The sequence below is a fragment of the Perca flavescens genome, chromosome 13 (genome assembly GCF_004354835.1).
Source record: "Perca flavescens isolate YP-PL-M2 chromosome 13, PFLA_1.0, whole genome shotgun sequence".
Taxonomy (NCBI): Eukaryota; Metazoa; Chordata; class Actinopteri; order Perciformes; family Percidae; genus Perca; species Perca flavescens.
In genome coordinates this window covers 12,086,829-12,114,357 of record NC_041343.1, presented here as the reverse complement: position 1 = coordinate 12,114,357, position 27,529 = coordinate 12,086,829, and the positions used below count along the sequence as shown (strand labels likewise).

At 39.1% G+C, this 27,529-nt stretch overlaps 3 protein-coding genes across 8 annotated transcripts in view; 2 read left to right on the top strand and 1 right to left on the bottom strand.

Annotated features, from left to right (window-relative positions):
- Positions 1 to 110: 110 nt before the first annotated feature.
- On the bottom strand, positions 111 to 16,670 carry vezf1a (vascular endothelial zinc finger 1a). 2 transcript variants are annotated; one of them, XM_028596428.1, is made up of 5 exons: positions 16,584 to 16,670; positions 7,834 to 8,585; positions 3,251 to 3,320; positions 2,983 to 3,145; positions 111 to 2,603 (listed from the first exon to the last, which is right to left on the bottom strand). In XM_028596428.1, the coding sequence occupies exons 1-5, from the start codon at positions 16,614 to 16,616 to the stop codon at positions 2,242 to 2,244; spliced, it is 1,380 nt and encodes a 459-aa protein (XP_028452229.1). In that variant the 5' UTR covers positions 16,617 to 16,670; the 3' UTR covers positions 111 to 2,241. The 2 variants fall into 2 exon arrangements, with proteins under 2 accessions (XP_028452229.1, XP_028452230.1); XM_028596429.1 differs by having other exon boundaries at positions 111 to 2,573.
- Positions 16,671 to 19,561: 2,891 nt separating this feature from the next.
- Positions 19,562 to 20,680, top strand: LOC114567008 (gap junction delta-2 protein-like). The gene has a single exon (XM_028595899.1). The coding sequence runs from the start codon at positions 19,562 to 19,564 to the stop codon at positions 20,678 to 20,680; it is 1,119 nt and encodes a 372-aa protein (XP_028451700.1).
- A 1,391-nt stretch (positions 20,681 to 22,071) lies between these two features.
- Positions 22,072 to 27,529, top strand: part of LOC114566338 (unconventional myosin-XVIIIa) — a 62,272-nt gene continuing 56,814 nt past the window's right edge. For all 5 annotated transcript variants that reach the window (XM_028594684.1, XM_028594685.1, XM_028594680.1 and 2 more), the window contains exons 1-2: positions 22,072 to 22,146; positions 23,401 to 24,476. In XM_028594684.1, the coding sequence (XP_028450485.1) occupies positions 23,514 to 24,476 (963 nt within the window). In that variant the 5' untranslated portion in view covers positions 22,072 to 22,146; positions 23,401 to 23,513. The remainder of the gene's footprint in view (positions 22,147 to 23,400; positions 24,477 to 27,529) is intronic.

Here is a 27,529-nt window from a genome sequence, read left to right as displayed (position 1 = left end):
TGCTAAAGAAATACATAGTAATACACTATTAATTACTCTTAGTAATACATTTTTACATATTTGAAACTGTGGTGCTTTCTTAATACCGAACATGACTTAATACATATAAACACATTGGATAGTTTTCTTTTATTTAGACAACCCAAATAAAAGGCACATAACATTGCGCATGTTTATGTAATAATTTGACAAACATACATTTAAAAAAAATGTAGGAATGTTTGACCTTTCTGCTAATCAGAAAGCTAGCCATATATACAAAATTACCATTGTTAATGTTCTAATACAAAAGATTTATAAAAAAGGTTATCTTATCTTTCACATCTATTCTAACTATCATATTCTTGGAACTAAAATAGTTTTGTACAAAGATATACATTCAACTGCTTTCACAAGGGTCCTGGAATTTCCAATTATTTCTTTTCCTAAAAAATAAAGAGATGTTCAATTCCACCAGAAATGTTCAGTTCATCACATTATTATTATTATTTTCATCAAATTTGGAAAACAGGCTATCATAGTGTATCTACGTAAATGCATAAGAACAAAGAAAAAGCTACACTAATATTTTGTTTAAAACAAAACTTGGGAAAAATGACAAACATGCATATTGCATTTTTCAGTATAAACTGAATCAACTCAGAGCTGCAACACTGTCGAGAGAACATGGCATTCAGTAAAAATATGTTCCACAGCTACAGTATTCGGGTTCATGCAACATCAAATCTTGTCCCGATTATTTGTATGGACACAAACTTGTATTTTATCAAACTCATTCAGATCTCAGCCACATAACTATGCAGCCTGAAACGTAACTTGACTTTAAAGGAAATGTTAAAAAATAAAATAAATAAAAGTATGCCATTGCACAGTAAATGATTAGTTAAATGGACGGCTATGTTTAAAATCTAAATTTCTTGGACTTCTTGTCCCTGATGGAAGTCAAGTCTTTGAACGTGACAATGCCAAATGATATAGGAAATCAGAAAAGGAACATGGAGAGATTAAGAATCAAGATACATGGTATAGATATATTCAATTTAAAAAGGAACCAGATTCACGTGTAACGGGCTTCTATGCGAGTTTCCTGAGTGAAGGGTCCTTAGCATCATCTTGGGGAAATCTCAGATAAATAAAATAAAAAACAAAAACAGTGTACAGAAGAGTCAGACAAAACTAATTAGTCACCATTATGACGACAGTAACAGCCTGAAAGAGCTTCATTACAAGGCCAAGCCCTTCCATGCTCAGCCACTAGATGGCCCTCAAGTGCAGGCAGGCTAACCAAAACACTTAAGACTCCAATTTGATCTTTGATAATACTGTTGCTCACCTGTATGTAGGATATGCTTTCAGTGCAAGACTCATTCCATTCATGGAAAAATTAACACTACAAATAGGCAAATAAAAAAAAAAATTAAAAAAACCTTTGCGCTTTCCATACCAACAGAAAACAAAGTACACATATTTAATTGTCAAGAGGACAGCGTTGAGATATCCACTTGACAAATGCAAAAATTTAAATGCCGACATAAAAATACATTACTATGTCAACTGTACAAGTTAGTCACTGTACCTCAAGAGCATACCTACTATTGGAGAAGAAAAAGAAAAGCTATAGCACTGTGAAAAAATATTCTTCCATCCAAATGGAAGCGACTGTCCCTTTTACTAAACTCATTTCCTATAACATTACATTGTGATTAGCAGGCTATAATAATAATAATAAAAAAAAAAAACAAACAAAAAAAAAAAACATACAAAGTAACACCCAGAGGCTTCGGGAGAGAACTTGTAAAACATCAAAAACAGCAATTCATTGTTATTGCTTCAGTCCATTTCTCATCTCCCTTTTACAAAAGCACAGGTGTGTTTTCCTACAGAGTCCTACTCCTCTCATTTGTCATTACACAAATCACAGTTTCACTCTAACTGACTACACTAAGTCTTACGGTTGTCCTGATTTCAAGAGAAATCCTAATCGATTTCTACTTAAGTGTTCTGCATCTCAGGTCAGTCACTTAACATTAGTTGGAACGCGCCTGTGACTTGGGGAGCTCCTACCGCCCCCCCCAACAGCTCACTGTAAATATTCACTTCAGGGTAAGTAAACTTGGTTCAAGGGGGGGGAGGGGGAGAAAGAGCCGGGCTTGAGGTGCAAATGATGACGACAGGAGTCTCTTGTTTCACTTCATTTTTCCCTTTCTTTCTGGCCAGTCCAATGATCGGTCTCTCCTTTTTTTACCAGTGTTGGGAAGAAGGCAAGACTTGGGACAGAAAAGGCATGCTATCCATTGACCTCATGGCGATGTTGAGCGGACCCGCCATATTCATAGGCATGGTGGTCGTTATAGCGACCGGGTGGGCAATATTCATGGGAACCGAGGAAGGGATGTTGACAGAAGCGATGTTGACGGGCCCGGTGATGGTGACTGGGTGCTGGAGGCTGATTGGAGATGTGATGTTGACCGTGTTGGTGGTAATGTTCATTTGTGCGGCTATGGTGACAGGGTTGTTGGAGTGGCCCCGGTTCATCGCCGTGGTGATGGGGGCAGAAATGGTCACAGGTGTAGCTGAGGAAGAATTGCAGACCCCGTTACCCTCTGGGAAAACACACGAGAAAGAGCATTCAACCGTTGTTCTGCGGCTACGCAAAAATAGTTGCTCATTTGTAGGACACAAAAGCTAAAAGCAAAAGCTTTGAAACGGGCTACACCTTCATCACTCCCCCTGCAATCTAATGTATCCTCCGATTTTAACAGTACCACAACATTATAACTTGTAATCTAACAACCAGCATTAGAGGGAGGTGATGGGATTGAATTTGCAAAGCTTGATAACATTGTTTTTTTTTTTTTTTTTTTTATTTCTACTACAGCAGTAATGTGACTCACAAAGGCTACTTGCCAAGTTAAAGAGACCCTAAAAATGAGGCAGACATGTTAAAGCAAAATGCATGTGTATGTGACACGTGTGACTTACGTTTGTTACAGGAGTTGAAGTTGGTCTGTCCGTGAGTCTTCAAATGGCTGGTGATGTAGGCTGCACTGAGCATCTTCCCACAGATGCTACAGGTGACCTTGCCTTCGTGCCTGATCATGTGGGAACGGAGTCTGTCTTTGGTGGCGAAAGCAGAGGTACAGGCCTGCAGCCGCAAAGCAGACGGGGTCAAAGGTCAGCGGAGTACAGCAGCAACAACAACATTATAATAAGTAATAATAATCTGGAAGCTGACGGGGATGACTCTTACCGTTACTTGACATTTAAACGGTCTTTCCGAGGAATGCACATGCTTCACATGGCAGCTCAAGTGGTCTGGCCTAGATTTAAAAATAAAAAACAAGCAGTATAGTAAGCAGTAGTAGCAGTAGTAGTTCAAGGGACTATATTTTTGGGGGCAATTACAGTAACTATACCAGGGCTGCAACTAACGATTCTTTTCATAGTCGATTAATCTGTTGATTATTTTCTCGATTATTTGATTAGTTGTTTGGTCTATAAAATGTCAGAAAATGGTGAAAAAAGTGGATCAGTGTTTCCCAAAAGCCCAAGATGGCGTCCTCAAATGTCTTGTTTTGTCCACGACTCAAAAGATATATTTAGTTTACTGTCACGGAAGAGTGAAGAAAATATTCACATTTAAGAAGCTGTAATCAAAGAATTTTTATTTTTGTCTTGAAAAATTACTCAAACCGGCTAATCGGTTATCAAAATAGTTGGAGATTAATTTAAGAGTCGACAACTAATCGATTAATCTTTGCAGCTCTAAACTATACTTGTGATTTGACCAGGGATACGACAATATTACATGTTCAAAAACTTATGCAAGTATGCATCATTAACTGACATGCAAGTGCACAGGGACAAAGTGAAATGCCTATTGTACGTTTCTTTACAGTGTAAGTGCAGAAGTATATGGACGTGCTCCGTTTGCTTTGATAATGAGGGGATGGCCAAAAAAAAGAAAAGAAAAAAAAATCCCTTAAAATTCCGGCCAATTGTGGTCAACTCTCCATGATCAATCGCGCGTGAATTAGTTTGACCTAGTTTCAAAAACGCACCACACAGAGATGGTAAGTTTGTACACTTTCCACTTGTTTTCTGAATAAATTGAGACTTTATTACACTACTTCGGTTTATTTTTTTGCAGCCTTGGCATTACTTACAGAAATTTGAAGACAATGTTATTGAGAATCTCCAGGAATTTGGTTGGTAGTTTCCTGAAATCCAATACTGAATTGCACAATATCTCTTTGGAGGATTCGGAAGACACTTTCTAGGCCACAAAGTTAATTCAACTTCACTAATGCAGTGGAGGGAGTGGGGGGGGTGGTGGTTTGGTTGTATTTCTGACAACAGTTAACAACTGTGAGAAAGTATTAAATGTATGTTTACAGCTACGTTTAAAAAAAAAAAAACAACAACTCAGGAATCAGCCTGAACAACGACTTTTTAAACTGCCAATATATAAAGAAATCAGGAAGTTTTTTTGCTTTCGCACTGAACTACTATGAAACAAGTTTGATAAACATGTAACTTAAATATTAAAATGACAATAACAAGTGATATGAGATAGTAAGATATATTTTATATGAAAAAAAAAATACTTATGGTAATAAGACTTTACACAAATATTGGTGTTAAACTGAAGGTTAAAGAACAACAACAAACATTGATGACAACACATTCCTCTGTGTTCCACTGTATAATTAACTGTTCACTGCATATCGGCAGTTGCAAGAAAACAGCTCTTTGCCTCTTGACCTTTACAGTGAAACTCCAGCATTCACAAATTCTTCTTGGCACTGATCCTCCTCTGTCAGCTTGTTAGTTCTAGTGAAGCTGTGAGCTGAATCATGTTAGAAGTGGCATAATGGAGCGAGCAAGGGCTACAGCATTGGAAGCTGCTCCGAAACCGGAAAGTTTCATGCTGCTGGATATATTTTTTATTTCTTTTTAAATATACAAATTGGAGGAGTTAAGTGGAATCTTCTCAGTGGTGCAATGAACTGGAACCAGGTCCTCCCCCTCTTTTTTTTTTTGGTCCCACTGACGGGGACAGCAGACTCCAGACAGTGCCTGCCTACATATCTGGCTGAGTGGCAGTGACTCAGTGCCCTGTTATTCAGTCCCCATTCTCACTTTCCAGTATGCTGATGAATCCCTACCCCACGTCACCGTGTTGGAGGCATGCCCAAAACTGCCCTGCACAGCGCTAATGTTACAGCTCGACAGCTGATGTTTTTGTTGAAGTTGTGTTGCAGCACAGAACTCTTCTAATGTTATCAATATTCTCCGCTCACTCAATACCAGCGGACTTCTGGGCTTGTTTAAAAAGACAGTGAAATGTTCTGTGCGTGTGTGTTGATAAATCTAAATACGTAGCCACCATGAGACCTTCTTAAAACTAAAAATGTGTGTTCACTACATAGTAAATGTGTTGACCTGAACATTACCGCGTGGTTCACTGAATTCCCAGGGGAAAGCGACTCTGTGACATGCTGGCGGGAACAGCAAAGCGACAAGTGACGCCTCCCCCTCCCTTGATACTCTACCACTGGTGCTCTGCCATGTGCGACTGGTTTAAACATGTGGTTGAAATGGCGTTGTGTGTGTGCTTAGCGCATTTATAAATATGAAAACACAGCTACTGGGAAGCTACCTGGACAGTACAATTAACCCTCTATACGAAATCACGCAGCACTTGAATAATCCAAACCGAACTGGCTGAATCATTCCCAAACATGTCATGGGTTGCTACAAGCATTAGGGTTGCTATTTAGTGAACTTTTGGTAAAGCAAAAAAATAAATAAAAAGCTATAGCACCTGGCGATTTCATTCTTTGTGAAAACAAATCCTCTCTTTGTATTCACTGCCAAACACCATTCTAATGAACAACTGCAAACATGAAAGACGTAGTGCATAAGGTTACACTTCAGTCTAGAAAGCATGATTCGCTTACTTTGCTACTTTTTGGACTGACAAGTTAATAGTCAAAAAAGGTATTTTTGTTCGAATTTCTTTATCATGTTTTTTTTTTATTTTATTTTTTAATTCCATGCAGACAAGTCAAGAGGTTTCTCTTTGACCCCAGAATGCAACCATTAGAGGGTGAAATGACTGTTTCCACTAGCATAAGAATACATTAGATTTCAGAAGCATACTTCATGTTTACAATAGCCGTGTTACTTGTTGATTGGAATCATGAATAAACTAGAGCAGTTGTGAAAACAATTAGATTTTGCATATGCCCCTACTTTCTCACCAATTTAGAATTTGCTATTGTCACTGCATTGTCCCAGTTGCTGCTGATCCCATTGCTTACCAAACACATCCTCACATAGACTTAAGCCCCTTTCACACACGCACTGCAAACCTGAAAAGATCTAACAACCGGCTTTTACTTAAGGTCCCGAGGGTTCAATCAGAACTAGGGAAATTGGCATTCTTCTATAATGCACCAACCACCTGGAACACGCTACAACAATCATTTAACTGAAGTTACCTTCCAACATATGGGCAGTTTAGAGCACTGGTTTTAAATACTCATGATTTTGGATGTAATTGCTTTTAGTCATTTAAATGCTAATTTCTATCTGTATTCCAACATTTGTAAATTGTGTTCCAAATTATATTGTGTTTTTATTTTGTGTTATCTCGGCTACATTGAAAATGAGGGCGTGCCCTCAATTGTACTCCCGAGAACTAAATAAAGGTTGATGATGATCATCTAGACATTACCCGGCGGAGGCGTATGTGAGCAAATGTCCAAATCAGTTGGATCGGACATGGGCCGCTCTTCACTCTGACAGCTCCCTGGTACCAAATCTGTGTAATTTCCGATTGAGCCGAAAGTGTAAAAAATTCACAGCAGGGGAGTAGGCGCGTTGATGACGTTTTATGCCGCTCGCGCGCAACCGCAAGAAATCAAACATCCGGGGTGGGGGGGGGGGGGAGACGGAAATGTCTAACTGGAGAGACGACGAGATTTGGGAACTTCGCCAGACAAATTCAAGGAACGGTAAGAGGCTTGGTTGTTTATGACCTAATTATGAACGGCTCCGTGACGCAGCGTAATCAGCGCCATGTCCTGTCTGCTGCATGCTCCTTGTCTAAAGTATTTAGAGTAAGTAAGAATGCATCTGGCACGGACGACCTCCTGTTGTGTACTACACACGTGAAAAGGGGAGCTCCGGACAATGTCGGGACCTAATTTCTCGGACACAGTCCAGAGTTCACATGTAAAAAACGGCTATAGACAGAAAAGTTTCTGTCTAGAAAGAGTAGGAGTCTAGAGTAGAACAGGCAGAGATTCACAGACCTAGACACTCACACTTTGGACACATCCAAAACAAAGCAGTGGCTAATGCGGCGACAGGGATACCCAGCTGGCCTCCCGCTGGAGACCACTTCCAGTTATGTTTATGGGAGTCCCAGGCTGCACTGGGCCTGTCTCAAGAAGCAGGTTTACTGAATTAGTTAGCTACTTAACTTAACAGTTGCTTCAGTTCACGCTCCACATCTGAGGGGTGCTCTGCATTTTAATCAGTAAAGTTGTCTATCAATTGACTAATCCTGTTTTGCAAGACAGGCCTCGAAAACAATAAAAAAAAAAATAGCTATTCACTGTCATAATAGTGGATGTTTAGGACACTTAAATTCCACTTCAAATGCCGGTTTCTGAACTCACTGTCATGTGTGTTTTTTTTTACTATTATGCTACTGGTCAAACGAGGGAACATAACTTATTCCACCACCTCAAGAGCAATCAACTCAAAAAAAAAGCAACATTTTTGAAAAACACACCAAAAGGCCAAAAATGTGGTCCTTACCTGGAAAAGCCTTTCCCACACACTGAACATACATAGGGCTTGTGGACTCCCCCGTCATGAGAGCGAACATGGTAGGTCATCCGGTCCTTCCTTTTAAAGCGTTGCTGGCAGATGGGGCACTCAAAAGGCTTCTCATCTGAATGGGACAGCTTGTGCCGATTCAGGTGGTAGACATCACGAAAGGCCTTGCCACACATCTCACACCCATGGTTTTTCTTGACCGGTTTGGCAGGTTTCTTGGCGACATTTTGCTGCGGCATATTTCCCATCGCAGACGATGTCATGATGCTCGCGCCTGAGGAAACCGAGGTGGTTGCTGTGGAGAGGATGCCTGCCACCGTGGAGATGTAGGAAGGGTTGCCGTTGTTCTCTCGTTGCATGGTGGAGATCATGGGTACCATGGTGGGGGCTGTCTGGGCAGTCTTCTTTGGCCGCGACACCATCTTAATACCGGTGTGGCTGGACTCATGGCGTCGCAGGTGGTAGCTGTCACGAAAGGCCTTGTTGCAGTAGCCGCAGACAAACGGCGTTTTACCTTTGTGCTCCTTCTTTATCACGTGCATTTGTGGCCGCGCACCTCCTCCGCTGGCCACATTGTCTTTGAGGAGATCAGCAGCGCTGGTAGGGGGCTTCTGGTCTATGTGGATGGGCAGGATAGGCTTCTGGTCAATTTGTTCAGCTCCTGCATTAAGAAGTGGCAGCAGGCTGTTCTGGGCCACATGGTGCTGGTGGTGGAGGGCTTCATTGGCCTGCTAATGAAACAAACACACACATATACACACACACACAGGGATAAATACTTGGTTGAGCCTAAATGAATTCCAGTCATTTTTTTGCAAAATGTAATTCAAGCTTTAAGGCCAATAACATTATTATTATTATTATTATTATTATTATTATAATATAACACTGATTGTAACATAACATTGATATTATATACTCAATATAAAATACACATCAATATTGGGAATTGTAGCTTCAAAACTGGAGTCAGCTTTGACAAAAAAAAAAAAAAAAAAAAAAAAAAAGCTTAGTAAGATGTTACAGAACACAAAATGGACACTGGATTGGTCATTAACGAGGTTGACGCAGCACGCCACTAGTGCAAAAGAATCCAAATATACTGGATGAAAAATGATCCCATCATGACAGTGCTGCTGATTCATCATGTGACTGCAAAGCAGGCATTCCAAATTAGAGGCAAAGCAGAGTCCAGTGCACTAGCTCAGCTAAGGAGCTCAGTTAGAGGGCACGGTGAAGTAAAGGAGTGAAGTGCACCCACGCACACACTACGCAAAAAGACAGGTCACTAAACTAGACAAAAGAACACGGATCACAGTGGCATAACGATTTTCTAGGGGGTTTGTCAGCTGTGGTTAGTTACGCTCTAAACAAGGTTAGAAGCAAGTCTAAATCTACATTTTGGCAATTGAACAGCTCAGATCAGTGGTTATTGAGTTAGATACCCCCTGTGAGAAACGCCTGAGATTCCTGTTGACCTAGGGACCGTCCCACCAACAGTCATCATAATTAAAAGAGCAGGCACAGAGTTGCAAACACACCATCAGCAGGGACAGATGTTAATGCATATACCTATATGGCTCTTGCTAAACTTGTAACGACATATAAAACAAATACTACATCACAGCTAACGCTGTTTTGCTAGATGGACACAGTCAAGACAACTGGGTTTTGGAACACCAGCAAGAAAGGACAAGGTGGAATGCTTGACCTTTCCCTTTGAGGTTCAATCACCCATTGCAGAGGCCAGCCAAGAAAGGACTAGCAAAAGAGGAGGCAGGGGACCGAAAAGAAAAATGAACCACACAGTGTCCTCCTTATGTCATCCAGCCTATTGTGAGAGACACAAATCTGAGCAGTGATGCCTCAGCAGGGGATCTTTGTATGCTCATCTTCATTGATTTGGCTCATCTATTCATGAGACAGGGACATTGTTTATCCACATACTACTCAACCAAACTCTCCGTCATTCCCTCATACGCAATAGGACCTGGGAACTCGTGGAGAATGCCACCAAGCCCACCCATCCATTTGTCTAAGCACCTGCTCACACTTGCCACCTTCCAGGATTAGTCATAATCATGCCAATGCTTACCCGTCCACTGGCACACCAGGGGTGGGGTTTGGGGGGTGGGGGTGGGGGCTTTATGTTTGGGTGGGAAGGGGGGGGGATACCAGCCGGGAACCCTCTTTGTGAAGCTTGTGAACAGCAGACATAGCCACTGCAGACAGCCTGCCTCTATACAGAGGTGCAGGGCCTGTAAGCTGCTGTGCCTTCATGCAGCTCTGACCATTTTGACACAAACGCGCTCTGACAACTGGGGCTTCTCCCTCATAAATAACATCAAAATGGAGGGAGTGTCCTGATGGCTCCACGGGCCACTGTAGACTTGAATTGAGCTCACGGTCTGAGTCAGATTATGTCTCTCTTTTGTGTCACACTCTACAGCTGCTTGCCGAAGTCCCATTTTTCACAAAACAAACAAAAAGTATAATTGATTAAATAAAAATGGAAGGAAGAAGGGGAGTGCATATTGCAGGAAACAAAATAAAAAATATATATTTGTTTTTTACCCCCTGGTACATGTAAAGTCTCCTCTTCAACTTTATGAGTTTGTTCTACGTTGTTCTTCACTTGTTTACAAGTTCTGAAATCTTTGGCTGCTACCCAGTTCGCTGAGTTGACACAAGTCCTTACGTCACTTTTGCAATGTTTGTAATCCTTCTTGGTTTTTTCAGAGCCTTTAAAGCTATATAAATACTGCAGGGTTTCAGTGCCTTGCTTGTTGATGTAGGTTGCAAGTAGAGGTAGGCTAGGCAGTTCATGTTTCCGAGGTGGTTTCTACATAATAGGCCAATTCTAACCTGGGCTTGGATTGCATCATGTAAGAGGACGATAGGCCATTTCTAAGCAACTCACCAAGCCTTCCTTCTCCAAAAAAAACACTGAAATCAATGAGCCACAACCTCCAAAAGGTGGTGGCATCTAATACAACATCTGATATAGAAAACGGTCCCTTCATGAACAAGGAAACAGCTGCGAGAGGTTATGTGGTTTATATGAAACATTACCTGGGAGCACAAAGAGCTCTCTTGATTCAAGAAAATTGCAAACATTTCTTTCTAAACTGGGACATTATAATTACAAATTACAAATTACAAAGAGCGAACCAACGTTTAGGATAGTTACTCACTTGCTGATATCCAGTACACACCCTGATTACACAGACTGATCAGTTTTTGTTTATTTTTGGCTTCACAGCTATGATGAAATTGCTACGTGGCGTAAAAAGTTCACCTTTTGCAAACACTGCAGTTACAAAAACAGCGTTAACATCTGGTGAGTGGTCTTTGTAACAAATTATGTAAAACCATGTTTTGGTTGGAAGCGAAATTGTCCTTTACTGCTGTCATTCAAACTACAGCTCCGCTACCTGATCTGGCAAACTTGCATAGTGCGGTTATAGCCGATAGAGAGCCGCCGTTCACCTTGTTACGAGTTGATTAACTACTGAAACGATTTTGGAAACATTATTTTAAAAAAGGTACAAAAGAATCTTTGGTGTTGCTTTAAAGTAGGGCTGGGCAATATATCGATATTATATCGATATGAGGTCAGATATCGTCTTAAATTTTGGATATCGTAATATCATGATATGACACCAGTATTGTCTTTTCCTGGTTTTAAAGGCTGCATTACAGTAAAGTGATATTCTGAACTTACCAGGCTGTTGTAGCTGTTCTATTATTTGCCTTTATACACTTAGTCATTGTATCCACATTATTAGTGATTAATTATCAAAACTGTCTCGTGTAAATATTTTGTGAAAGCACCAATAGTCAACAACAATATCGCTGCAATATCGACATTGATGTATTTGGTCAAAAATATCAGGATATTTGATTTTTTCCATATCGCCCAGCTCTACTCTAAAGTCACCCATAAATGGAATCTGACTGTGCTACGCCGTAATATTCACTACATTCCATTGTTATCAGCTGTTGTTTGGCCAAAGGCATTATTACTACAATTCTGAAAGGTAACAGAACACATTTTTCAAAGCAGACATTTTGGCTCATCATAGCAGTAAAAGGTGTAACTGATAACTTATTAGAAACAACTGCATTCCATTTAGGTGAGCTTGTTCCAGGGCCCTGGTATTGTTAGATACTTTTTTGAGCAATGTCAAAATGTATGCCTCGTAGGGCTGCCCACTCTAGACTAATCGGTCGTTTTGGCCTTAATCGACTAAGCTTTAGTCATTGTTTATGCTTTTTTTCATGCTGAAATGACTTATTTCCAATAACCTTATGAACTACTACTAGATTTAAAGTGGTGCTTTTGCATTATTCTTTGCGGAGAAACTCAAGTTTCACAGATCTGTCGATTAAAACAACTAATCACTTAGTCGAGAACATCCTACGAGTGTAAGTTGACTAAGAATTTCTTTAATTAAGGACAGCCCTAATGCCTTGAAAAAGATCTATTGTTAAAAACATGCAAGTAGAACATAAATAAGCAGTACAATACACGAGACTCATTAAATATTTCTCAATGGCACTATTAAGTCTCACAAATGTTGCAGAGTCTATTTTTATTTAATGTTATCAAGTCTAAAAAATGGGGGGATGGGGTCTACTGACCAGCAAAATGTTGAGGCTACATAAAGCCTTTACACTGGCACAAGGACTAGCTAAAGCTCCCTTCATTAATATATTTTATTTAAAAAGTAAATGCAGGTACTTTTGTGACTTTGTCTTAATGGACTTGTTTCAAGCAAAACAAGCTCTAAAAAAAAACACTGTAAGCTACCAAATGGCAAACGGAAAGAGTTAGTAAGTAGGCTAGTTGGTGGATAAAGTTAAACATCTACAAAGATAACAACCCAGATATTTTTTAAGGGTTACTGTAGTTAAGAACAAACCTTAGCTAAAAAAAAAAAATTGGACCTGCATTCGTCAGGTGGCCACAGACATGACTACAAAATGACTGATAATGTTGCTTCGTGTTCGCTAGATTTTTGAGTAGGCAATTGTTTGCTATCACATTAGCTATAGCAAATTATTGGTTGATCCGTCAGCATGACTTAGAAAGGCAAAGATGAATCCATTAGTCGTCAACTATTAATCGCCAACTACCGATGATAATCGATGAATTGGAAAAATTCTGTAATTACATGTTCTTAAATGAGAATATTTTCTGGTTTCTTTACTCCTCTATGACAGTAAACTGAACATCTTCGAGTTGTGGACAAAACAAGACATTTGAAGTCGTCATCTTGGGTTTTGGCAAACACTGATTAGGGTTGGGCATCGAGAACCGATTCCTACTTGGAATAGTTTCAAAAATTACGATTCCATCGGAATCGTTTCTTTATTGGAATCGTTTGGAGGATTTGGTTTCAAATCTGATCGTGGGTTCCAAATTTAACATGCGCAAGTTTTGGTTTCCGTAGCAGCCAGGCGCTTGTTGTGTTGCAGCCATGGAGCACTAGTGTGGCTTTATTTTATATTGAAAAAGCTTTCCTCTTATTTGTGAAATAAGCATGTGACCCGTTTCAACTCCACCACTCAAAGAATCTGATTCGAGAATCCATAAGAACAGGAATCGAAAGGAAGAATCGGAATTGGAATCAGAATCGTTAATATCCAAACAATGCCCAACCCTAACACTGATTGACATTTTTCATTCAATTAATCGACAGAATAATCGTTACTTGCAGCCCTAGCTTAACTTAATGCAATTTCTGCCTCTAATGGAAAAATGATTAATGCAATTGCAAATGTAATTGCTAACACTTTTATCAAAAACTGTCGCTGCACTAATATTAGAGGATCTACATACAAATACATTAGCCCGTTGTTTACTGTATTAAGAAATAGATCAACACCAACAAATCGACAAAATGGCTGCCAAATGCAAGGTGCATCACCAACAGCTTTTTTGAAACCATTTAATACATGTTGCAGCGGCCTGTAAAGGCAATATTATTAGGCTAGTTTAAGAGAAGTCAATCATTTTCACTATAGCTGGTTCACCTGTTAAACGTCATTTTATTTCAAACATTTGTCAGCCAAACTTATCTTGAATGAATGGATGCATAGCACTTTATAATAATTGTTTCTGTTATTATAATAGTTAGTCTTCTTTTCTTCTCGTTCTAAGTGGCTCTCACATTCTTCAGAGAAAGCCAGAATGAAGTTCCATGGACAGAAGGATTGCATTAGGACTTTCTCACTTTGGGGCACTTTTTACCATTTACTTTGCAGCATTACTGATGTATCATTGTGCATCCAGACAGAGCCAAACTGGTCTGAACAACATGATTCACTTAACTGTGGCCTGACATAAAACTGGCAATATATTGCACATTATGCGAAAGTAGGAGAGGCAGCTGTACTTATGGTAGTAGTCAAGCTGCTCATTTACACAACAATATGGATAATTTAAAACGCCTGACAAAGTATTTAAACAGGAATATGTTAATCATCATTTTCTACACATTACTAAAATACGTTCCTATAAAAAAGGTAACACTGTGGAGAACTTTAAAACAAAAAATTCTGCAAAGCATGTGTCAATTGATGGTAGCTGAATGAACTATTTCTATCCTTACGTCAGGCTCCAGAATGATAACTGCACACAGATTTACATGAGATTGACAGTGTAACAGTGTGCGGTACATAATACATGCAGGGCTTCGGGCTAGACGCCAGATACTCCACAACAAGCCACACCGTCCATCTGCCTTTTACATCAGGAAGAAATAGTGCTCAAAGATGCGAGTCACTCACAGTAGAGAAGAATGTTACTAATACCACATACAAAGCAGGGTGAGTGTTAACACTGGATAAGTAATGTTAACTTTGTTTGTGTAGCAAGACCTTATCTACACCTTTTAGAAGCACCTTAAATGAGAAAAAAAAGTTCTCTAACATATTGATGATAGTTCAAGCATCCCTGTAGCACTTCTACCACCTTGACTGATTCTCCAGTGATTACATGAGCAGTTTGACACATTTCTATTAACATATTTACTTGATCAGTTAATAGTACAGTAGATATGATACAACTGTATTAGTCCTGAATGAAAATATTGTACCACAGTAGATGGATGGCAAGTGTTACAAAGTAAACATGTTTATCTGAAGGTCAAACACATAATATAAAAATAAATAGTATTGTCTGGCATTGGCAAGGGACTTAAACATAAGAGTACTAACATTACCAACAAGAACTAATGATCTATACCTGACTCTGCTCTCAACTGTATATATACAGTCACTTACATCAAGCTGCAGTTAAATAAACTAAGCAGTCAGCAACTGTAGGAAGTAGATTTAATAGTTTTCTAAAATACAAAAAAAAGAAAAGGAGATTCAATTATGTTTGTGAATGATACTGAACTGCTGCAAGGTTGATTGAGGAGGTTCTTCCCATTAGGGAATTTGTCACACCAACTAAAAACATAACTTTAAATATAATATACCAACTAATCCCTCTTAAGACTTGTAAAAACGAGACGACAGAATTGCGATATTCTTAGGATGTGGGTTTATAAACGTTTTAACAAAATGACAGTATACAAATAAACGCGGCAAAACATTTAATCATTTGAAATATCCTCTCCCATAAACTAAGGTTGTATCGTTTTGCTTTCTTCAAGCTCAAGGCTCAGTTCTTTTAGGCTAAGTAAGGCCATGGGAATAAACCATTTCATTCATTTTTTGAACAATAGCCTTCCATCTTAGTACACAGTGAAAACCACTAAACCGTGGCAGATCTCACTCAACAGCATCACTCACTTTCTAGCTAAAACGGATTTATAAATTGCGTAATGTTGCTAATTTCAAATCTGCTTCTTCGTTGCTAGTGTTAGCTGATGTTGTGGGCATAGTTTGAATTCCTTTCCACCACGGTCTTGCAGAATAAATAGCTAGTAGTAGCTAGTTAATAAACAGAGAGCGGCACAGCGTTGCTTACCAAAGCAATGTAACATTAGTTTTGTGGGCTCGTTACGCCAGCCTCGCCCAAATTAAGCTGAATTAGCCAGCGAGTTTGATTAAGGCAGCCTTAACGTCGTTAGCTAACTTGGCTAGTTATTGTCGAACCGACTGAGGCAAGCGGAAAGTTCACCGCGGACTTGCGAATCGTCGTTGGTAAATCTCAGCAGCCGCTAACCTAAGTAAACACTTATTCAACGTTCACTAACATTCGCCACTTCAAATCAAAATTATCTGTGGCGTTAACCGCGTTACAATAAGAAAATCTTCGCCCGGCATTACATCTCTTTATCCTACGGCGTCCGATCAAAGCCCTCAGTCACACGGAAAAAAAACAGGTCTGTCTCGATTGTAACGGTGCAGTGGCGTCTCCAGCCTACTTCAAATTATCCCGCATGTTTTGCTGGCTTCGACTTGGCAAACAAACTTAAAAAACATCAAGCGCTGTCGAGTTATTCAACATAGATAATCTAAGTATCCGTACAATAGAAAAGACAAGCCACATTTTTCAAACACACGTTGAGGAAAATTGATTTTTTGTTCTAGCGTCATTCCCAAACCTCACAGCTGGACGCCTGGATTCATATACCATTGTTTTGCTTGGTTACTTGATCTTGGCATTACTCGTTTAAAAACTGGTATTACCGCTAAGATATCCAGTGCTTACACTTGTTAAGGTTGTTTTTTCAAGCTATCCCAGTTTCCCTCCCAAAGAGTCAACTTACTTGAAAAAGAAACGTACTCCAGCTCGGCTCCATTTCCACACTTACTAATTCTGTAGGAAACCTTGTAGAAGCCTACAACAAAGCAACCAAACATGGCAGCTGAAACAACTTCCGGTAACCTCGAGGGTTGAACCACTTTACTGACGATTTAGGGGGGGATATTGCATTTAATTTGTTAAAAAATAATTCGTGTACTGTATTTATGCAGCTCATTAAACAGAGATCAATAAATAAATACTGCCAACTTAAAATTCATTCTGAAATATAAATGCAAGACATTATCTGAATCGCTTCTCCTATCACAGAACTAATTTGATGTAGTTGGATTTCTAAACACCCCTCTGGATGGTTTTTCGCTAAGATTTTTCGAGGGGCATTTGTTAGTCTGTCACATGTGGCTGGGATATGAATGTGTTTTAGTAACACTAGGCTAAATTCGTTTTTATAAGAAAATGATTTAGAAAGCGATTTGTTCTGCATTACAAACAATTAGCCCTACTTCTTTGCATATTGACAAGTGTTTCCGTTTAAACGGAGCTGGAAATAATCCGCGTGCGCTGCAGTATATTTTCATTCATGGTATAGGGATGAATGAAAACGACAGAACCCATAAAATGAACGAATTCCCTCCAGTGGACCAACATATCACGTTCAGTCTACTCATTAGCTGTAAATACACCACTTATATTGAATAAACAACGATAAAAGATATTTGCTCCTCGTGTTTACTAGCTATTTGGGAAATTGTGATACATCATATGGGTGAATATTATTGTTTCTAGATTTAAGATTATTTTACACACAACATGTTGGTCCTGTTAAGGCTGCTGATTTGTTAAAAGTGAAATTTGAGTGTGTATAAAAACAAAATTTTATACAGCTTCAAGCGCTGAAATGCAAATTGACGCTTTCTGTATACAAACCATACACAACAAGCATTCTTCACTGTTCTTCACTGTGTTACATCATTTATAATCAAACTGTAAAAGTGATGATGACTCAACCCTCAGAAAGAGTGTAAACTGACATGACCACACTGGAAATGAATCATAGCTGCATTGTATCATTCTACATTCAAAGGTGTTTTATAAATTAGACTTTAATGTAGTCCTTGTATCAAAGGGAACACGTGATATATTACTGTGAAATAACAATAAATAACTGATATCTCTGGAGTTACTATGCAGGCAGACACTATTAGGAATACAGGATGTCTGTCTGGTCAAATGACACATTCACTCTTATAGACAGAGCATCTGGGGTGTAAATTACAAGAACAGTAGCTAATGCTAGATGACCTTCATAAGCACCTAGGGCTGTCCTAGAGCCTCAGACAACTAAGATCAAATTTGCTGTAAAATATCTTTATACATACAAAAATAAACCCTCCCTCTCAGCTAATAATTGGCATATGTGGATACTGAAAAGAGTGCTGTTTATAGCGAATTACCTGAGTGTCACCAAAGCACCAGGACTCAGAGTGCGTGGCAGCACCAGCAGTGGTGGAAGAAGTATTCAGATCCTTTACTTAAGTAAAAGTACTAATACCAAGCTGTATACATACTCTGTTACAAGTAAAACTCCTGCATTAAAAAGTTTACTTAAGTAAAAGTATGTAAGTATCATCAGGGATCATTTTAGAAACTTGAAATGATCAAAACAGTTCTGTCAATCAACTAAATGTATAATCATCTTATCATTTCAGCTGTACTCAAAGGACTAAACTAAACTACTAAACTGAATGCAGCTACTAAATATGAATGAAAATCAAATCTGAACACAACCCGCAGTTTATAACGCACTGAGCTGATTAAGATTTGCATCCAGCCCATACGTGTAACAATGCCCTAACGTGTAGAACCACCGCTTGTTAACTAATAGCTTTATTAGTTTTTTCAAAGAGGAATTACCTGCTGTTTTGCTTTATTATTTCACACTTTTTTATGTAAGAGAATGTGAACAAAAGGATGGTTTAAGTGCCTATATTTATGAATAGGATTTGAGGTATAAGCCTATTTGCTCCACAACAACCAAACGTTGAAAAAAAAGTGGACAGTTGTTGATATTTCAACATTTATCATTAGTGACGTGAAAATTGATATAGTGTGATTCTTTACACTTCCACCAAGACCAAAGTTGAATCTTCTGGGAAACGAGACTAGTACTTCAGCTCTAAAATGAAAGTGGACACAGATCCCCGCTTGTGTCAGTATTGTGCACACTCTTTCCAGTACGTTCTTTGAACTCTCTGCTCGTCCGTGAATGGCTGTTCAGTAAAGGTGCCCCCATTGTACATTTCAATCTTTGTCCCACTGTACACTGAAAGCCTTTATTCACATACAGTGCAACAAATGTTTCAGTTAGAGTTAGGGAATATGTGTGGTCAGCCCATTCTCCCCTCATCCAGCTCAAAAGACACGATAACGTCCAGCAACTGGCTCCACTTGAAAATACAGCTATGCAGATTGCTTCCTCTTATATTTTTCCAGCTTTGGATAAGGAAAACTCAGATTCTCCAAAGGTAAGCTCCCCCAGGACAGGAAAGAATAATCCATATAAATTGATTTTGTTTTAGCTTGTTTTATTTATTTATTTTTTAAACTTTTTTAGGAGGAGATTGTATAAATTAGTGTGTAACTAAACTCTTGTGAATATCAGAAACTGCTGTTAATTTACAGCTTAATGCAATCTCTGCTCTTACGTAATAGCATATAAAATACACATGATAATATTATTCTCAATTCTAGTGGATTTCTAGGTCAATATTTAAATCTAGATAATATTTGAAAGCCATACATATGCAAATGTGTCCGGTTTCATGCCCCTGCTTCCTTAGTAAAACTATTAAGTCATATTGTATTTAGGGCATTTTTTTTCTCCTTACGAACAACCACTTTACCATTTTATTATGATTCAGTCATTGATACAATCTGCCTGACTGCTGTAAAAAGTATTTGAACTATTGTGATTCCACAGAAATGGGAGACTGGTCCATTCTTGGCCGCTTCCTAACGGAAGTTCAAAACCATTCCACGGTCATTGGCAAGATATGGCTGACAATGCTGCTCATCTTCCGCATCTTGCTCGTGGCCCTGGTGGGGGATGCTGTCTACAGCGATGAGCAGTCCAAGTTTACCTGCAACACCCTACAGCCTGGATGCAATAATGTCTGCTATGACACTTTTGCTCCTGTCTCACACTTGCGCTTTTGGGTCTTTCAGATTGTTCTAGTGTCCACACCTTCTATCTTCTACATTGTGTATGTCCTGCAAAAAATCACCAAGAATGAAAAGGTAGAGGATAAGAAGGTTGAAGTGGTACCCAGGTCCTCTCCTTTACTTGAAAGAGACAAACACATAGGCGGAGATAAAGAGACAACACTGGAAGCCAACAGTCCTTATAACACATCCTATGACAATGAGGGGTGGAGCTCACAGGCAGGTGAGTGTGAGGAGAAGAGCCAGCTGGAGGAGGATATTAAGGAGGTAGGAAAGGACCCAACCCAGCTCTCCAGCCAAGTACTACTTATCTACATCATACATGTTTTGCTGCGCTCCATCATGGAGATAATCTTCCTCATTGGACAGTATTACCTATTTGGATTTGAAGTTCCACACCTGTTCCGCTGTGAGACCTACCCCTGTCCAAACAGGACGGACTGCTTTGTGTCTCGAGCAACAGAGAAGACCATCTTCCTCAACTTCATGTTCAGTGTCAGTCTAGGTTGCTTCATCTTGAACATTGTGGAGCTGCATTATCTAGGCTGGATTTATATTTTCAGAGTATTGTTCTCCGCATGCTGTACATGCTGTGTGTCAGATAGAAAACCTGGGCAACAGGTGGATTTGTACTCCGACAACAACCCGCTCTTGCTTGAGCTCAAACACTCTCTACGTGGCAGGGTCGTCTTGCAGACCACCTCTTCCGTGTCCCGGGACAAGAGCAGTGGTGTCCCAAACCAAGGCCCAGCCATCTCCTTTGAGACAGACTCCACACTGGAGTGCTCTTCGAAGAGAAATCCAGATGAAAAGGAACGCAGCAAGAATAGACTGCTCAATATAGCCAAAATAGGAAGAGGGAAAAAGTCTTGGCTGTAAATTATTTCATATATATATATATATATATATATATATATATATATATATATATATGAATTACTTCATCTGAGTGCTTGTATATCTCTAAACTGATTGAACTTGATCTTTTCAGGATGGATTAGTTTAAGAAAGTTATAAAGTTATTGATTATTAAATTGTTTAGAGGGAGAAACTGTGACAGATTCAGTGTATTTGTTTCTAGTCACAGAAAATCTTAACATTAATAATCTGGAATTGTGGAATGATTTGGAGATGTTGCAAATTGTTTACCATTCTAGGTTTATTAGTGTAGAGGGAAGCACTGATATTAATGCAGTGCAACATTTTATGACAATGTTTCTGTATATATATATTCAATGTATTGCAGTGATGTATTCATACCTCCACTTACTCATACACTTACACCACCCTTGTTAAAGAAACAAGGGCCACAAATGATCTTTTGTAAATAGATGGATGGTGAGTTTAAACATCAGAAACTTCATACTTAGTTGGCCTGTTAAGCAGCAATGCCCGAAGGCTCCGATCTGGTCTTATGTATATGTTGGTCAGGTTCTCATTGTTTTGTCCTTCTGCTAGAAACCACGTTTCAAGTTAATTTTACAGTAGGTTACCTCTACCGTAGAGTGGGACAAAAGGCTTGATTTTCTTTGACTTGACCAAATACATCTGACATTCTTCTTGCTTTCCTGCATGGCAATTATATCCCATAATGTATAGGTCTTCAAGAGCTTAGGCTGAAATGTAATCAAATGTGCAAAGGTCTTAAATGTATAAACATGGGATTTAAAAGAACATTTTATATTTTATCAATTTTAAAATCAGCATCCTTTACAATATCCTGTCAAACCTCTAAATTAAGATGTAGATGTGCGTTGAATTCTAGGGCAGTCTGGGAGAATTTACCTGTGCCTGTACCTGCACATTCTCTGTTCCAATAAGTAAAAAGACCAGGAGGGGTCACTGCTGTCCGGGTTACACTAGTGCTGCCTTCAAGTACTGTTGTAATTATTACACTTTTAGTGCAGTTTAAACATTTACGACCCAAATACGATTGTAGAAGGCTAGATTTGGCACGATGTGTCCACATGTAACATATAATAAAGATGGATTGCATGAAATCAGTATAAGTAAAAGGTGGTGAAAGCATTCCTTGAATGATTAGTCATTTTTTTGGTGTTCTTCTATGCACATAGCCTAATTCACGTTCCATTTTCAATTTTTTGTCTGTAAATATATATCTATTATACATGACTACTAACTGTCCTTTTTGAAAAAAAATTTAAATACAAACATGAGATTGGTTGTATCCCCAGGTCGTATATAGTCGACCACACTTTTTTTTTTAATCAGAGTTTACGGCTAGCATTTGAATGCATCAGAAGTACATGTCTCGCACCTACTGTCAATTCCAAGGAGGAAAATTCTGAAAACTTCAAGCAAGACAACAACGCAAGCAATTACAGGTAGGTCACTGTCATGTCTGCTAATAGCGTGTAGGCCTACTCTGTGTTATTTTATATAAATTACATTGTTACACTCTCTACTGAAAGTGTTCCCTAAGGACACCGGTGCTAGAAAAATGAGGGCAAAGCAGCTTAAAGGGAGAGCATTACGGCCAAGCCCTGGACTATTTGCAACGACAACCTAGCTATAGCATGTGTACAGTAAGTTCAGTAAAGGTAACAATCAAGAATGTTTTATTATTTACAATCTATAAATATTGTATAGAAGTGCTGAACGTGATTTTATTGCTATTTCATAACCTCTGTGACCTCAGGAGATGTGATTAAGTGTGGATTAAGTGCGAATTTACTGTTTATGGGTTCACACAAACTACTGTATGTGCACAAGGCTTTCAGCTTTGGATTGACAGCCTCGTGCACAAATGTTCAGATGTTCTGCATCACTTCAATGGCGATGCTGAACATTTGACAGCAAGACAGATCTCTTCCAAACAGTGTCTGTATGTAGGGCAACTTGAAATGCATCGTGGCTTTGACATGTGTCAGTGTATAGGACTAAGAGAATACATCTCAAATCTATACTCCAAAAGAGTACATTCATATTTGTAGGTCATTTCCTTTGTTGAGACTGTAAAGCATCACTAAGTGATGTCACAGTATACTTTCCTTGTGATTTAAGTTATGTCGATGATACTTTGGATTGGAAATAAAATGTCTAATTAATTATTAAATGATGCAAACACTGCAAGATGAGAAGAAGAGTTATGACTTAATTAAGTGGGCCTATTTCATCAAATGTTTTATGCAACAATAATAATAATAAGAACAACAACAACAACAACAACAAGAAAAATGTTAAAATTGTGGACAGGACTGTGAACCTTGTCAACCTGACATGCCTTCTTTACTTTATGGGGTTGGATTTATTAAATTTTTACAAGAACACAATAAATAATGTACTTTTTAAGGCTGATGTCATATTCTAGAAATTGAAACATAAATATAACAAACAGGCTATATTTAACTCAAAGTAAATAAAGGGTTTAAAAAAGCATACTAGGAAGAATTTACTGTATATACTGCAATTTTGTTTTGCACATCTGTCATCATACTGTATGTGCCATTACAGATGTGCATGACTAAACAATATTGGCCAATAATCGGCATGCTGGTACCTTAGTCAGGCAAAACTAAATTAGACGGTTCTCGGTGAAGCTCTCAGCAAACATTTTCTTAATTTTCTCTTCCTTACAGATGGCATTATAGGACCATAGCTACTGCAGATGCTCGCTCTCTCATTGTTTGTATGAAACTGTAAACTGAAACTTTTGTCGCTGTAAAGAATTCAAACTGGCAAGAGTTTGAGCATGTTTCACCTAATTAAGAAAGACAAGGAGAAGGAGAAAGACGTGGTCAAGAAAGAGAAGAAAGAAAAGAAAGAGCGTATGTCCCAGGCAGAGTTAAAGAGCCTGGAAGAGATGAGCATACGTAGAGGCTTCTTCCACCTCAATCGAGGGAGCGCTAAGAGGGACTCTCGGGGCAAGTTGGAGATCTCTAGTCCTATCCCAATTAAGGTAGCTACCAGCATGGAGCTCAGCCTGACAGCCCTGGAGGCTGAGCGGCTTCACAACAACCTGGGGCTGGATAAGGGGCAAATAAGTGCAAGTACCTCTGGTGAAGATGTGAAGGGAAATGAACTGGATCACCGTCGCAGCTCTGTAAAAGAGAGAGCAGCTAAATTTGGGGAATTGGCCAGGTTGAATTCTGTGGTAGGCCAGAGGCACGTGTCTTTTTCCCAGAAGAGCAAAGAGGACAATACTTTGGAGGGGTCAAATCTTTGTGGGCAGAACTGGACTACATCTTTGAAGTCCCACTCCAACCCAAAAGGCACCAACGTGGTTCACATTCCTGAGATGGTGGAGAAGACTTTCCCTGGTGCAGAACTGCAGTTGCCTATGCTTGCTGCTCCTCCAATACCAGATCCAAGAGAGCTGGAGATACAGCGGCGCAACACTGGGGACTTTGGCTTCTCTTTGCGGAGGACCACCATGCTAGAAAGGCAGCCTGATGGAGGAGTGTGTCGGCGTGTGGTGCACTTTGCCGAACCAGGTTCTGGGACCAAGGACCGGGCACTGGGCCTGGTGCCTGGAGACAGGCTCGTGGAAATCAATGGGATCAATGTGGAGAACAAGAGCAGGGACGAGATCGTGGAGATGATCCGTCAGTCTGGAGAGACAGTCCGGCTAAAGGTGCAGCCGATTCTGGAGCTGAGTGAGTTGAACCGCAGCTGGCTGAGGACCACTGAAGGCCTGCACAAACACATCTTTGATGTAAGTACTACTGTTGAATCATTTTCAGTCCACTGACTGAATAGATTCTAACTTGCAAACACAAATTCCACATTTAGGCTACTGATTTTCTTCTCCTCTCTCTGTAAGAGCTGGTTTTCTGTTGGTGAGGATTTCACTTTGGATCTTGTGACAATTTCAGACTTTTGAAAATGTTTCTCCATATTTGCATTGCAACAACTGTGTTGTTCTGGTGCTCCTGGAGCTGCATTATTTGGGTTTTTAAATATATACCTGCGTAAATGTTACTAAAATCACCATCTAAAATTACTGTAAATGCCAGCCTTTCTTTCTCATTTTGGTATTTCCTTCTAAGTATGTGGTTTTGCGCCCACATGTAGTGGATTAAAGAGGCCTGGGTCATGGCTGGAACTGTAATGACACTGGTAATGTGCCTTTGTGCTTGTATGTATGGGGGAGTGTGTGTTTTGAAAGAGAGAATGTGTTCTGCGTATATATAATCCCCCCCTCCCTCCTCCCCAGTCTTTTGACACCAAACAATAGGACGCTGAAGGAAACAACGGCCCAAACGCCACCACAGACCATGGCCATATGGTCTTGTAAGACGTGGCTGGCAGCCCATTCAGTTCTTTTCTCTCAGATAATCATGTGCAACATGTAGAGGAGCTTAAAGTTAAACTCTTTATTAAGTGGCACAACAAACACCTTTATGCATTTTTAAGTGTCTTAAGACAGTGGGTGACATAAACTTTGGTTTAGGTTAGGGCCGGGCAGTACACTGTTATTTGAGGTATAGCAGTAATGTGTCCACAGTGCTTTTGAGTTTTTATAGAAAAAATGCCTTCAATTAGGGCTGCACGATATGAGGAAAATATCTGATTGCGATCATTTTGACTGATATTGCGATTTGATTCACAATTTTGGAGGGAATGATCGTTTTTGTGTCACTGTTCTCATTTTCATTGAAAATGATTAACATTGAAAGAAATTAAGATGATTATAGTGTGATTTTTGCGAGGATCTGTACCAAACAAAGATTTTTTCTTTAGTCTGTAGGATACGATTGGTAGGCCGGGATGTCTCTGCAGCACCACAATACTTCATTCAGAATTGACACATATTTTGCTATCAACAAATATTGCGCGCCAATGTGATTTCCTATATTGCACTAGTCCATATTGCGATTTAGATACAATTGCGATTAATTGCGCAGCCCTACCTTCAATGTGTACATTGGTAGGTTTTATTATGTAATATAATTAGAACAAAATACAATAGACAGTTTTGATTATAAGCCCCAGCATAATAATTAGGCTATGTAATTAGAACGTCACACTACTATAATTTCAGTTTAAAAGCGGAATACTATTGGATATCATTGAACCTTGGAAATTAAGAAAATATCATATATTATTTTTGTCTATTGAACAGCCCTATTTTAGTCTTTATTATGATACATGATATATGAACATAGGCCCTATGTAGACTATTGAGAAAGATGTTTCAATCAGTAAAATGGGGCGTTAGTGATAAAATATTAAGTTAAACTGAAATGGTCTGAAGTGCCCTGTAAAACCGCAGGTGTGAACTTGATTGTGATGTGCTGATCGTTTTGGTGTGTATCACATTGTCTCTCCATCTATCCAATACTTTACCCATGTAACCATAATTTTAAGTTATGGGACCGTACCTCTGTGGTAATGCATATGCACAGAGAGCCAGAGACACTTTGCTTTGTCCTACATTCAACTTGTCTTGATGATCATCATAAGACAGGCCATTTTAAAAAGCAGAAAATGTGCATGTGAGCGTGACCTAGAACCAACAGCACTATTTATAGGTGGTTATAATAAGATCTGGATTCCAGATCTAGAGCTCTGCAACACAGTTAGAACCATATGTGATGCATGAGGACATGTAAAGGTTACAAAAATAGTGACATTTTCAGAAATATTCTTATTTCTTGCCAAATATAAGGTGAGAACTTTAATACCACTCTCATATCTGTCCGCTAACAATGTTGCTACAGCCAGAGACTGTTCGTCTAGCTTAGCATGAACACTGGAATCAGAAGGCTAGCCTATCTCAGTCCACCAGCATATCTAAAATTCACAAATTACCATGTACCTCTGTGTTTTTGGTATCTATATCTAGTTGTGGTTTTACCAGGGTTTATGTGCTGGACTATTTCTTGGCTATGTGCAGTGACTTTGCGGAGTCTTGTCATCACTGTGAGGTTACCAGGCAACCAGCAGTGATGGTGTAAGCGCAAGACTGCAGTTAGAGTACAATAATAAGAAGCTGGTTATTGAACAAAAACTGTTGGTAACACTTTATTTGAAGGTATCTACATAAGAGTGACATGACAGTGTCATGAACACATGACACTGTCGTGACACAGTCATGACACATGAACCCTGACCCTAACCCTAACTCCAACCATAACTTGTCATGACAAAAACCGAATGACGTTTATGACTTGTTTATAATGTTTATGACACGTTCACAAAGTCTCATGTCACTCTTATGTAGATACATTCAAGTAAAGTGTAACCAAACTGTCTGTCTCTTTCTGTTTTATCATTATATGGTTTCTGATTAGAGTTATATAATCTCAACATTTGCTTATTTGGTATCCAAAAAGTCAGTAGTAAATCACTTCTCAAGAGAAGTAAACTTTAAATGTGCCTTGACATTAGAGCTGGGCAATATATCGATATTATATTGATATCGTGATATGGCACGAGTGGTGTCTTTTCCTGGTTTTAAAGGCTGCATTACAGTAAAGTGATGTCATTTTCTGAACTTACCAGACTGTTGTAACTGTTCTTTTATTTGCCTTTACCCACTTAGTCATTATATCCACATTACTGATGATTATTTATCAAAAATCTCATTGTGTAAATATTTTTGTTAAAGCACGAATAGTTAACACTACAATATCGTTGCGGTATCGATATCGAGGTATTTGGTCAAAAATATCGTGATATTTGATTTTGTCCATGTCGCCCAGCCATACTTGACATTATACTGGGCTTAAATTAAATGATTTCATGGCCAAGTATGCGCAGCTG